The 13,944-nt window shown below is 36.5% G+C and overlaps 1 protein-coding gene across 5 annotated transcripts in view; it reads right to left on the minus strand.

Annotated features, from left to right (window-relative positions):
• Window positions 1-329: 329 nt before the first annotated feature.
• The window catches only part of LOC129940673 (trithorax group protein osa), a 128,611-nt gene continuing 114,996 nt past the window's right edge, over window positions 330-13,944 (minus strand). For all 5 annotated transcript variants that reach the window (XM_056049077.1, XM_056049078.1, XM_056049080.1 and 2 more), the window contains 4 exons: window positions 5,854-6,007; window positions 5,515-5,713; window positions 5,376-5,457; window positions 330-5,295 (listed from right to left, as the gene is read on the minus strand). In XM_056049077.1, coding sequence (XP_055905052.1) covers window positions 1,772-5,295; window positions 5,376-5,457; window positions 5,515-5,713; window positions 5,854-6,007 — 3,959 coding nt within the window. In that variant the 3' untranslated portion in view covers window positions 330-1,771. The remainder of the gene's footprint in view (window positions 5,296-5,375; window positions 5,458-5,514; window positions 5,714-5,853; window positions 6,008-13,944) is intronic.

The following is a 13,944-nucleotide window of genomic DNA, read 5'->3' on the forward strand; positions in this document are numbered from 1 at the left end:
TGTGTCATTGTAATGTTTTTTTCATTTATTTGTGAAATATATTTTGTTTTGATCTAAATATTGAAGAGAAAGTCAATGTTTAGATTTAATTATTTATAATTAAAGTCAATTATACATACATTTCTGAAGTTATACATATATATATTTATATTTGTTTGTTGTTGTTGTGTGTTTTTGAAGATTAAACCTTCTATGTAGATCTTTTAAAGAGAACAATTTAATATGTTTTTAATTTTTTTTGTTGTTTGTTTGAAGAAGTTATTAAATAAAACAAATAAGAAATATTAAACAAATTCTAAATACGACTACAGCTTTGATTTTTTTTTAAAAAGTATAAACATTCAGACATGCAGCAATTGTTAGCATTCACCATCAATCAGCGTTATTATTTATATTTATTTTATTTATAATAGTTAATATAAACTTTGAAAGTTGCTTATACTAAAATCTGTAGTTTAGTTTTTATTTTTTTTTAAATTTATTCTTTAAAATTTGTTTTAAGGAAATATTATGTATTGTGGAAATATTTAATAAGTGTGTGGTTTTTGTCTCAGTGTGGTTACATGTTTAATCATAATAATTACTTAAATATATAATTAAGTTACATTCATCGCATACCTACTCTTTTCTGCTAAAAACTGCAGTCAAGTAATGTTTTGTATTTTAAATATTTAAATGTTATCATATTGAATTTTTGTTCATTATTTATTTTATACAAGTTTCGTTATGTGTTTTGTGTGTTTGGGTGTGTGGTGTGTTGTGTTTTATTTTGTTTTGTTTTATTTTGATCAGTCATCATAATCAATGTGTGTTGTTTTATGTTTTGGCTGATTTCATGGATTACTTAGTCATCTCGTTTCTTTGTTTTTTTTTTTTTTAATTTTAAATTTTTTTTAAATAACAGATAGAAAAATACCCATTTTTCATTTTTACATATATTCTTATATATATATACATATTATTATATACAAATATGTATATTTATATAATATTAATTAATTTTTAATATTGAGTGCAATATTTAAGTATATTTTCTTATTGTTGCGTCACGTATACATCGCTGGCGCAGTCTCAAAGTTTTTTTTTTTATTTTGTATTTATATTCATCGAGAATTGTGTATGAAAAGAAACAAAGAAAAAAGAAAAACAATTTGCCCCGGAAAAATACTTCTTCTACTTCTTCTCATCATTATCTCTTCTTTTTATTCAATCACAGCATCGTTAAAAGCAAACATTTAAAATTAAACAAATCTTATTTCTGCTGATGAGTTGTTTTATCTTCCGCTCCATTTGTTTGTTTTGTTTTTTTTTATTAATTTCTTTCTATTTTTTTTTCTTTTTGCTATACATACATAAAAACAACCGTAAGCTACCGTTAATTCTACTACGACTACTAGCACTAATTGAATTGTGTTTTGTTTTTCTATTAATTTTATTTTAAAATCTTTGCTTTCATACAAATTTCACACACACTCTATTTCTGTTTCTATTTCTGGATCGCAAAGCTAAAATTGGTATGCTTTTGGCTGCCCTTAAGTTTCAATAACTATTTCTTTAGACCTTCCTGTAGTTGTTTTAGGATGTTACGATGATTTCTTTATTTACTCTCTATGACTCTAATATCTGTTGTGGAATATTTCAATACAAATAACAATCAATCAGTGTGGTGAATTTCTTTCTGCGTTAAAATTTAATCCCTTCTCTCAAACATTTCAGCCCCAACTAATGATTTGTAAAATAATTAATAACGACTTCGTCGACATCTTGGTTACTACGCAACAGCGGCCGTAGTTGATGCTGTCGCCGTTATGTTGCTATTATTATTGTTATTGCTACTACTGTTGCTATTGTTATTATTATTATTATTACTACTACTGCTACTATTACTACTATTTCCTGTTATTGTTGCTGTTGTTGTACTCAGGTTTTTATTATTATTGCCGACTGCAACAATCCCTCCCCCACTGCTACCCGATGTTGGATTCTCAATGCTATTGGGCGCTGTTGTTGCAGGCGTTGATGACGCAGTCGCTCCAGCAGACGATGACGCCGTTGAAGATGATGACGATGGTGAAGCTATTGATGGTGCGATAGTGGCACCGATAGGAGCAGTGATGTTGCTGCCACTGTTGCTGCTGCCACAACTGCTGTTGCTGCTATTGCTAATATCGTTAAGTGTTGCCGACGGTGGTACTACTAGGATTTCTTCGGATTTGTTACAAGTGAGGCTAGAATTGCTATAACAACTACTGCTGCTATTGCTATTACTACTATGAACATTAGATGATGAGAAGTTAGTTACTGCTATGACTGTTGCCGCAGGAGCGACATTTGCATTTGTACTTAAATCACCACCGGCAGTGGGACAACCAACTTCATCGACAACTATCGCTGGTAATTGTTGATTTACATTCTGCTGCTGCTGTTGTTGTTGCTGTTGCTGCATCAATTTCCTGTTTTCATTGGATTTTATGTTGTCTTGTTGTTGCTGATGAAGCTGTTGACGTTGCTGCAGTCGATATTCCATAGATGGCATGGGGCCAGGACCGCGGGAAACTTGAAATAGAACTCTCGAAATAATGAGAGCAACCTGCTGATCTAGTATATGGCTCATAACTAAACCCAGAAGACGAGGTTCCTGCTGCATGAACAATGACCGATTGTCTGGATGTCGAGAGAGATGGAGCAAAGTTCCTGCTGCTCGTCTTAGCATATCTAAACTCGTTCCCATTGAATCGGGATTTTCACGGAGGTAATTAATGCCGTGTTGATTTGCCACTCCGATGGCAGTTTGTTCGGCTTGCTCTATAAATGCTACTAAATATGATATACACGGTGATTGCAAGGCTACGGAACGCGCCATTGAGCTATCGGCGGCCGCGAGGTAATGCAGCAAATTTACGGAAAACTCCCTAAGAACTTGATCTTCATTGCGACAAAGGTGTCGTGTTAGAACAGCGCATAGCTTTTCGAGCCGTGAATGTGGTGGGGTAGCAATCACCAGATCAACGTTCGCATCAGTCACACACAATTTACACAATGCTTCTAGTGCTAGACGCTGTGGTGATAACGCAGAGTTTGATCCACAAGAAGGGAATGGATCTTGGCCATGCGCCGATGGACATACCGCCCAATGCAATAGGCCATCAAGTACAGGCCTAGTTATAATCTCTTCGTAACGCGACAATTCCAGATGGCCAGCAATATTGGCCACTGCCACGAGCATATTCTCTCGGATTGTAATCAAATAATCCCACCACCATTCTTTTTCTCCATGCAGCGAACTACATGAGTCAGAGAAATCAGTGTCTTCTTCCCGATCGTAGTTACGAGTTTTTGGTGTTCTTAGTAGATGCTCGTGGTTAAGTAGAAGCAGCTTTCCGAGCAGAGCGAGGAATTTCGATGATTTCGCCAGGATTGTCTCGTTTCCAGGAACGAACGTCAAATTGCGGAATATATTTGACAGACAGATGCAACGACGAGCCAGTGAATCCTGACTCTCGTTAACCAAATAGAGACTAGCTTCGTCGCGGGTGTAACACTCGTCCTCATAGCCAGACATGCGACGACGTTGAAGCACTGATGCTGGATCTCGGACGCTTGTCTTTGGATCGAAATCGGATTTCTTAGAAGGCGGTGGTGCGCCATTAAGAAGCACACGAGGATGTTCAATGTCCATGTCCACTTCTCGGCAATCGCTGTCAAGGAGATCCTTTGGCTTGACCACACTATCACTACTTTGTTCACAGATCAAACCATCGGCGCCAACAACAATATCCTCTGGTTCAACTTTCTTCACCTCTGTCTTAATTGAAACGGCAAGTGGTGATGAAAAATCAGCGCTGCTGCTTTCTTCTAAGAAATTCATTTTACTTTTTTTAGCAGATCCGACCAGATTGCTGCTGAGTCCATTTTTATTATTATTACTGCTTGTGTTGCTCGAAATACTAATGTGTCTTCGTTTTTTGTTGAACGCAAGTACTTTGTTGTTGCTATCCTCTTCATCGTCTCCTCCAACAACACCGACTTCATCACGATCCAAATAATCATGGAACAATCTGACGGATTTGTCTTTTTTACTTCTTCTGCCACCAATGTATCGCGCAAATGGAATGTCAATGATCTCAGACTTAAAAACGTCGATAACATTATCGTGTGGATCGCGTTCAATGTGATCGTACGTCCAGGCATCACTGCCGATCGGCACTGTAAGTTGGTACTTTTTGTTTGAATCAAAGTCCCAAGGCTTGAGCTGCTCTGAAACGAATATATCATCTTCGGCATTTTGTATTCGGACGGGCATGTTCTTGCGTGAGACCATTGTGTAGTTTGGGGTGTTTGAAAGGAGTAGTACCTTCTCGTCAGTGTTTGTGGGCGCCATTAGCTGACCCAAGTCCACATTGTAATTACAGTCTTTATCAGAGTTGTTTTCGTAGTGCCGCGCCCTGCTTCGGCTACAGATACTTGTGACGCAGGCATTGTTTTCATTTTCGAACATTTCGGCGAGGTTCTTTTGGAAATGCTCCAACAGAAGACTTAGTAATCCAGGCAGATGTGTCAATCCGAAGTACTGAATTGTAGAGTCGTCGTACAGCAGAATGTTGAGTATATCTAGGGCCCAGGTGCTTTCCGATAGCAGACCCGACCGGAGTGACATAAATATCCGCCATGGATCTATAGGGCACACATCGCTTTTAACCAAACGTTTTCGTCGATATAAGACCGGAGTTGTCGATTCAACGCTATCTGGTGGAAAAACAATGTCTTTCTTTTGCATTTGGGCTGTTGACGGGAATTGGCCCGGCTGCGGTGGTGGAGGTGTTGCCTTACTTCCACCGGGCATCACATTAGGTCCAGTCGGAATCGATGGACCGCTCACAGCAACTCCTGGTGGTGGTGGACCCACCGATCCAGGAGGTCCAGGTGGTGGAGCCACAGTACTACCACTGGGTTGAGGTGGCGGCATGTTGAATGGTGGCTTACCTCCTGTACTGATGGACACTGTAGGTGAAAGTCCAACAACTGTTCCACCACCGGGCAATCGTTGCGGCGGTGGCCGTAGTGGGGAACCAGGATTCTGTTGTGGTGAGGTCATGTTTGTCCAAGGTTGCTGCTGATTACCTGGATAAGGGGGTTGAGACTGTGTAGGGTAGCGGTGTTGATCCCATTGAGCTGCTGCTTGTTGATTCGGCGGCGGAGGTGGTCCAGAAGCACGCGGGGAATTGCACCATGCTTGCGGCGTAGGTGAAGGCGGGTATTGGCCACGGTACTGACCAGCACCACCTTGCCAACCACCTGTGAATTGAAAGGGAAAAAATGTTCAATCTATCTGTTTTGCACTTTTTATTTTTTACAAAATGTCTGTCAATACTTACCATACATTTGCGGTCTCTGATTGTAACCAGCATAGCCCTGAGAATCTTTAACAAAGTCTGGATGTCGCCTTGGCTGCGGACTCTGTTAAATATTTAAATTAATATTTTTTCTCTTTTCAGTATTTTTATTATACTTTACCTGCTCAGGAGGTCGATAATAATCTGGTTGTTGTGGAGCTGCAGCAGGATATGTACTTGGAGTTGCTCCAGCTCCAGTTGGAGGACCAGCGGGCGTTGTCGTGCTACCACCAGGTGGTGGAACCGTTTGTGTAGCTCCTGGAGGTGGTTGGTTATAAGGCCGACTTGCATACGCGTATGTATTTGCAGCCGGTGAAGAACTTAAAGCAGAAACAAATATTTGTTTTTGAGAAATGATGACGAAATTTATGTAAACATTTGCATCATAAAAATTATGAATTATTGACATTACAAATAATAATTATAGTTAAAAAAGAAAAAGCGAAAATTAAAGACTCACGCTTCTCCCTCCGGGCCATAGGGAGGATACATGTTACGATTTTGTGGTGGAAACTGGCCTTGACCTTGAGTAAACTGTCCGGCCGGTACTGAAGAATTATATTGTTCATTCGACCCGTATTGGTTATAGCCTGGTTGACCTGGATATGGGGCACCTAGAAACAAATTAAATTTGTGTTTATTAAAAAATATTATAACAAAGAAATAAACAACAAAATTTTGTTTTTTTTTTTAAGACAAAATATAAAGATGTACAACTCAAGTCAATGAAAATGGAAGATAAGGACATGAATTTACTAATTTTTAATTGTATGCATTCAAAACAGTAAATTATTAATAATTCAAGCAGGTTAAGCGAATTAAATCGGGAGTTGCAAAAAAAAAAACATTTAAAAATCAAAATAAAAACTTATGAATGAAGAAACAAAACTTTAAATGTTGCAGTAAATCATATTAATAAATAATTAAGCCTTTAATTAGGTTCTTAAAATCTCAGAAACGATAATTCAATTCAGTGCGAATTCTATACATTCAATTGCATCTTTCTAACTGGCCCTTGATAAACCAACCTATCAAAAACTACGGCTTCAGTTTGAAAAGGAAGGGGTGCGTTTTATTAAGGAGTATATCCTTTTATTTTAAGTTATAAACAACCGACATTTAAAACAACCACTGCATGCAAAATGTTTTCTTTAAAAGACAATTTTGTTAATTGTGTTAAAGTTTAAGTATACTGCAAACAGCTGATGATTTGATAAACTAATGTTCTTAAGTTACAATGTCTCATTTCTATTTAATACAAAATATTAAAAATGTTACGCTATTTGACAATTTTTGTTTTAAACTTACTTAGAACAGTTCATAAGAATTGGGTTTGTTAAAGAATTGAATGGTAAACCTTAAAGCCACGGTTTTCAAAAACAACGCTTTGAAATGCCGTTTCAGTTTTTAAAACTTTAAACTTTTATCTCTGAACTTAATTTTTAGTTTTGAGTAAACATAACAAAAAAAATATTTCCATGACTTAGGTTTGATCAATGGCCAATTGTGATACCACATGGATCTTGAGGCTTTCTTCTAAGCTCAATAAAACCAATTTCAGTGCCTTACGAAACATGAAACTGATTATGTTAATATTTTTGAAATCGAGAAGAATTTTCCTAGGTAATTCGTGCGTTTTTGAGCTAGATCAGGAGGTGACAACTGTTTCATCCCTTACCTTATCCATACAGCTTCTGCAATTCATTTGAGAATACGCTTAGCCGCGTGCTTTCCTATTAGACAGTGCCCGGTTATAACACTGATTATAGAACTTAAATGCGATCTGATTAGAGAAGAGATAGCAAGCACATTTAGTGCTTCAAATCTAGTGAAGGCCAAATGTATTTCGTCACCTGACACGTGGTGACGTTATTCCACCTGGTGTTTGCCTTCTTCATAGCGTCCTGCATTAGCAACAGTTTACATGTAGCGATTGGTATGACAACATTTGCCAAACGTGGTTGTACGGTGCCAATGTTGGCGAGTTCATCTGCCTTACAATGTCTCTATGGCCTGGCACCCAGCAAAGGTTAACATTAAACTGTTGTTCCATCTCCATAAGAGATGATCGACAGTTATAAACTGTTATAGAATTTTTAGATACAGAGTCCAGAGATTTGATATCTGAGAAAATGCGGATATCAGATGTTAATATCACGTTTTCTTTAAGCCAAGACAAGATAAGACATTCAAGAGATAGCAAAAGAAAGAGTTTTCTTTTCTGTTTTATAGTCGTACTACCAAGGAAGTTTTTCAAAGAGAGATATGGCAGATGGACCAGAAGAGCACAACATTTACCGTTGTGGCACTAGGCAAACTTCTCAACTGAAATCCGCAACTGGTCGTCAAGGTGAAGAACCCTAGTCGATAGAATAACGTATGTAAGAAAAGTGGGCAAATTAGATCTGTAACTACTTCATAAGGATCAGCTCTGAAGATTGAGATAGTCGGGCTTGAGTTCGTTCTAAGTAAAACTAACGAATAAAGATTTTCATGGAACTCATTGCGAACCACTTTTGAGTTCTTTGATAAAATTTTTATTGTATATCTGCCACAATTTTAAATATAGTACATTATATAAAACAAGAAGGGATGTCGGTTAAAAGTCATGTTTAAAAACTTATTTAAAATTATATTATTCGTGAAAATGTAAACAAAATATGTGATTTAAGAATAAAAACTAATAAATATGTGTTTTAGTTGTTTCCATCTTAATAGATATTTGAATTGTTGTAATTGAATTCTCGAAATTCAAAGAAATTGTTAAAAAATTGTTCATAATAAATAAAAATATCCTTTTTACTTTATTATGTATAGTTTACTTTTTAAAAATATTAAAATAAAAATAGCTAAAATTTTAATAAAGCGTATTTTTCATAAATATACAGCTGTATTAAAAAAAAACAGGAGTGCTTAAATAATCGCTAATGTCATGAATTACAAAATAACATCTAAAACCTGCGGTGGCAAATGGAAGTTATGGTATCCGAATATCTTCGTATCGTTTGCCTCAGTCTAAAGGATAATTTTTAATTTTTATTTTAATTTTTTTCTTCCTCACGGATGATGCAGGAAGATCACAATACGAAGAGGATTGCTAGAAAACAATCTAACCGCAAGAAGTCTACGAAAAGTGCCAATGCTGACAAGAAACCAAGTAGGGAGGCCAGGCCTACAATTTGCAAAAACACATGTTTACTGGCATTTAGAAAAATGGCGAATTGTGGATTTGTGGATCGATAAGACAAAAATTGTCTTATTTGGTGGATTAGGTTCCATACAATATGTGTGCCGCCCAGAAAAGAGTAAATATGAGCCCTAGTACGCCAATAAAACTAATAAACATGAAGTGGCTAAGGTCTTAGGTGATGGCATGGGGCAGTTTTTCATATAGTGGGACTGGCCTAAAAATCCAATAATTGGCACGATGGATCAGCGGGTTTATATGGACATCTTATCTACTGTGATGAAGCCTTATGCAGAGTGGAATATGCCCTTGAAATGGGTATTTCAGAAAGACAACGACCTGAAACACTCTAGTAAATCCTTAAGCAATGGTTGAGGTTGTGCAATGGCCAGCTTACTCGCCTGACCTTAACCCCATAGACAATTTTTGGGCAGATGTCAAAAAGGGTGGAAAGGAAGCATGAGATCAAATACCGCTGTCAAACTCTTATTGACACAATACCACGTATATGTGCAGCAATTATTAATAACAGAGGATTCTCAACAAAATACTTAAAGGAAGGAATTAATTTTGAGTTAATGAAGTCGTTTTATTGCCAACATTTGTTTTAGACAAAGTATTCAAAAGGCATACATAATAAGGGGCTAAAAGGCATATATTATATATATCACAGCTGCACATATATTTTGCATTTTTTTGATGAAAATCTTTTTTGATAAATAAATAATTAAAGGTACCTTGTCAATGTTAAATGATATGCGCGACTAGATCACATTAGTCTTAAAGTTGTATTCGTTGGTTTGAAAAAATCCAAACCGATTTAAATACGGTTTTAACGTTTTTCTTAGAAAAATATATGTATACATTTCTTGAACACAAACTTAACCCTCTGTGGTCACACGGGTGCAAATCGAGCTGGCCACAAATTCAAAGTTCCCGCACTCTTAGCACAAGCGCTTTAGCGCCATCTAGTGTGCATGATAATTATGTCCTACTATAGGGCTACCAACGGGTAAGTAGTGCGGCGTCAGTCGCTTGAAGGGCTTGGCACTGTAAGGATGCAAAAGTGCACATAGGCCAAATTTGTACACGTGTGACTTTAGTGTCGTAAAGTTCTGTCATTGCACGTACGGATATTGTCGAAATAAAAGCGCTCGTCGTATTTGTTATATTCGCTGGAGTATTGAAGAAAAATATGTAATCTCAGCATTCGTGACATGTAGTCAGATTTATACGGATGTGGTATATTTAAGTGCACTCTGCCAATGCAACGTTTTAAATTTTTAGTAGGTTGTTTACGTCTCGATGATAAATCAACTAGACCACAGCGTAGAATGCTAGATAAACTTTATAAATACATTTTCATAACAAATTGCCAAAAATATTATGAGCCGGGTAACAATGTTGCGAAAAAAATTTACAAAATATTGAAAATCGACGAGAGAATCATCACAAATGTCAGCATTGTGAGGGAGGAAACTCGATTAAAGTGTGGCTTGTGCACAGGGCCGCAAGCTACGCGGACTCGCAGAACACCGGGCAGGTATATGCATAAATTGTATAGATACCGTCGAATAAATTAATACCTATTATACAAACAAATATTGATGTTCCTACATATTTTGTACTTTTTTTTTACAAAATTTTATTCAATAAAAACATTTGATAAGCCTGTTTTTTACTTTTTAAAAATATGCATATTTAAGCACCCGGGAGAAATATTAAAATAGCCCTAATCAAAAAAACCTTTTTCTAATTTCTTTCTACAACTACTAATAAACTGCAAATATTCCAAATTTTAAAGCTCTATATAATGTTTTTTTTAATGCTTATATTCGTAAACCGCAATTTTTCAAAAAAATGTCATAAATCGCATTTTTTTATAAGATAAAGAATTTTTAGAATATTCTGCCTTGCATCATTGGATTCCTGAGAAAATTTCCCATAAAAAACACTGTTTTTTAATAAAAATAAATTAAAATGAATGGGAGTTTTAAGATGGCAAAAGTACAGGATCCCAATTTGCACCCGTGTGACATTTAATAGAAATATTTAAGGGTTAAAATGTTTAATAAACCTTAATTAGATGGTCTCTGCATGCTTAGAACCCGAATTTGGTCCACAGCATGTTTTTCCATTTAATTCAAAAAATTAGCCTAGTTTCAGAGGGCGAAAAAAACTAGCAACAACTCATATTGCTTTCATCGCCAAAATCCTTAACTATCATCTCCGTTTATTTGGGATCGATTTTCCCATCTTATCTAAACAAATTTGTCTTTGTTTTTCTAAAAAAACGATCAAGAAACTTTAATTCGATCACAAATACATGAAGATGATAGTTATTTTTCATCGTTTCTATTATTTTTTCTATGATTTAATATTGGAATTTAAAAACATTAAATCGATAGATAGTATTTATTCGAATGTTAACCTTAATATGATAACATTAAATATATCTGGTGTCTGCATAGGTAGGTAGCGAAAGAGCGAACTTAATGAGCGCTGTGAATAAAAACGAGTACGAGTCAATCCGAGGGTATACTAGCAAGTATTTACTCGCGAGACAACTGAATTCACAAAAAAGGCAAGTAAATACTTGTAGCGCCACACAGACTATGCATCATTTCCTGTTGTGACTGGTTCTGTTTTCGCCTAAACTAACCTTGACTCCCCGTCATTACTCACAAGTCAGTTGTCGTTCCCGTTTGTTTTTGTCCTCTTGCTCCAATACACTACAATACAAAGTCCAATACACTCGAAAATGTTCTGCTGACGGTACTTCTTTCCACCCCCATGTCGTTGGCAACACCACTTTGGAATCCTGGATCACTAACGTATCTCAGAAATTTTCCATCTTTTTCCGTGCAGTTAATCCTCCACCCCTTGCATCACTGTTTTCACCAAGAAAGTGCGAAGTGAGAAAATCTACGTTTTCGCTCTCAAACCGTATAGTCCCTTAGATAGATCAGGACTTATATCACACCGGTCTCTATAACGTTTCACACCACTCAGGTTCATAAATGCAGCCATTTTTTGTGTACAAGTACGACTGCAAGGTCGGGTTAAACGCGGTCGGGTTGACTTGCGAATAGAAGAATATTTACTTGCTACAGAAGTATTTACTTGCATCTCTTCACACCAAAATTGGCATTTGTTCGGGTTTTACTAGCCTCTCAAGTATTGAATCGCGAGTAAGAGTAAATACTTTTTTTATTCACTTGAATTTTGGCGTTATTTTGATATTCCTACTCGTTTTTATTCACACCACTCATTGAACTATTTACATTCGAGTCAATGCGACTTACGAGTAACTGGATTTTCATGCATGATAATGACCCAAAATATGCAGCAAAAATCGTGAAGGAGTAGCTTACAATCACAGTTTTTTGATTTTCTAAATAAGTAAGCTTTAATAAGTCCATAGCTGTATTTAAGTTTAGGATTAAAATTACATTTAGAAATTTATAAGGTATAGGACACATTTGATAGTTTTCTATTAAGTGTATGAGCAGAGGCAAATTTGGGGCACCCGGTCCGGTGACGAAAGTACGGACATTGGCAGCATATCTAATTTAGCTGCGTTTCTTTCGACCTTGTGACACAAATTTTTAACGTTTTTGAGGAATAATTGGAACAAGTGCCGATGCGTGGAACTACAACAGAGAAGGGCATAATTAAACTGCAAACATACAATCTTTCTTTATCCAAATTGATTTCTGTTGCAACAGATGTTGCTTCTTCAATCACCGAAAGAATAACGGTTTTGTAGCAATACTACAAAGCAAAATAAGTGAAACTTTACAGGAATCACACGCATTTTTTTATCCACCAGAGGTTTTGTGCACAAAATTAATAAACATGAAAAATGTGTTGATTTTTTTTAATTGAATTATAAATAAATAAATTGGGTGGTGCAACAGTCCGTTGAGAGCTAGGACCTAGTGACTTACCAACTCTCAACAGTTTTAAGTCGATTTCGAACGGCTTATTTGAGAAAGCACTTTTCATGACTATTTTTAATTGAATTAGTAAGTTAATATTCCGTTTGAACACACTTTTAAATTCCCAAAAGATTCTGGTATTTAAAAGAAGAAATTTGTCAATTTTTGATAACTTAAAATAAAGCCTCCAGGATATATCATGATCGGGTATGGTTGCAGGATTTATTTTTCATGATAGATTTAGATTTTGAATGTTTGAAAGCACTTATCGATGCGAGCAACTGTTTTCACTCATAAATGGGATTGAATCACTTGTGAGAATAACTGATCTACACCTGGGGTTTGTTTAAAAATTAATGACATCTAATAAAATGTACCCACAATTAGAGAAGATAATAGTAACAGAAAAGAGATGTCAAGTTTTAGTCAACCAGGTTAGGTTAGGTTAACATGGCTGCGGATTCAGAATCCACACACTTGGGCCAAAACAAAAGGCCCATTGTGATACCACATGAATCTAGAGAATTACTTTTTACTAGTAGAACCATTTTGAGCTTTTTATAAAGCGAAGAGTTCACTGGAATTATCAAAAAGGAAGTCTCCCAGATGAAGTCTGCGTATAAGTGAAAGAGCAGGGCAAATGCAGAGAAGGTGAGATATTGTTTCCTCTTCTTTCTCGTCCATACAGCTCCTGCAGAAGTCATTTGAGGCTACACCAAGTCGTATTGCTTGTTTGCCTATAAGACAGTGTTCCGTAAGGACACCTATTAGGGAGCTAATATGAAGTCTGCTTTGAGATAACAAGACTTTAGAGCGCTTTAGGTCCAGCGAGGGCCATATCAGTTTTGTGGCTGCGCCCGTTAGTACATTGTGCCACCTAGAGTTTGCTATCGCAAAAGCTGTTTCTTTTAGCTGAAATTTACATGTAACTACCGGTATACCTATCTTCTCCCTTTCAGGTGAAATAGGTATGACGGTTCCATTTTTAGCGTGTTCATCGGCTCTACAATTACCTGTGATGTCTCTGTGGCCCGGCACCCAACAGAGGTGAATGTTAAATTGCTGCGCCATCTCCATAAGAGACGATCGACAATCGAGGGCCGTTTAAGATTTGGTTGAGACACCGTCAAGGGATTTGATAGCAGCCTGACTGTCAGAGAAGATGCGGATATTAGAAGTTGATATCAAATTTTCTCTTGGCCAGGAGTGGACCTCTTTGATCGCTAAAATTTCCGCTTGGAAGACGCTTAGATTAAGCTTTTCTAAGTACACACCACTACCAACTCCCACATTCGTCTTGGATCCATCTGTATAAAAATGAATGCTTCTGTTATCCAGGAATTTTTGTCTTTCCATTCATCTCTGGATGGAATGGCTACCTGGAAGTTTTTTCCAAATAGGGGTTTAGGAATAGTGATGTTCA

This window comes from Eupeodes corollae, chromosome 1, assembly GCF_945859685.1.
Source record: "Eupeodes corollae chromosome 1, idEupCoro1.1, whole genome shotgun sequence".
NCBI lineage: Eukaryota > Metazoa > Arthropoda > Insecta > Diptera > Syrphidae > Eupeodes > Eupeodes corollae.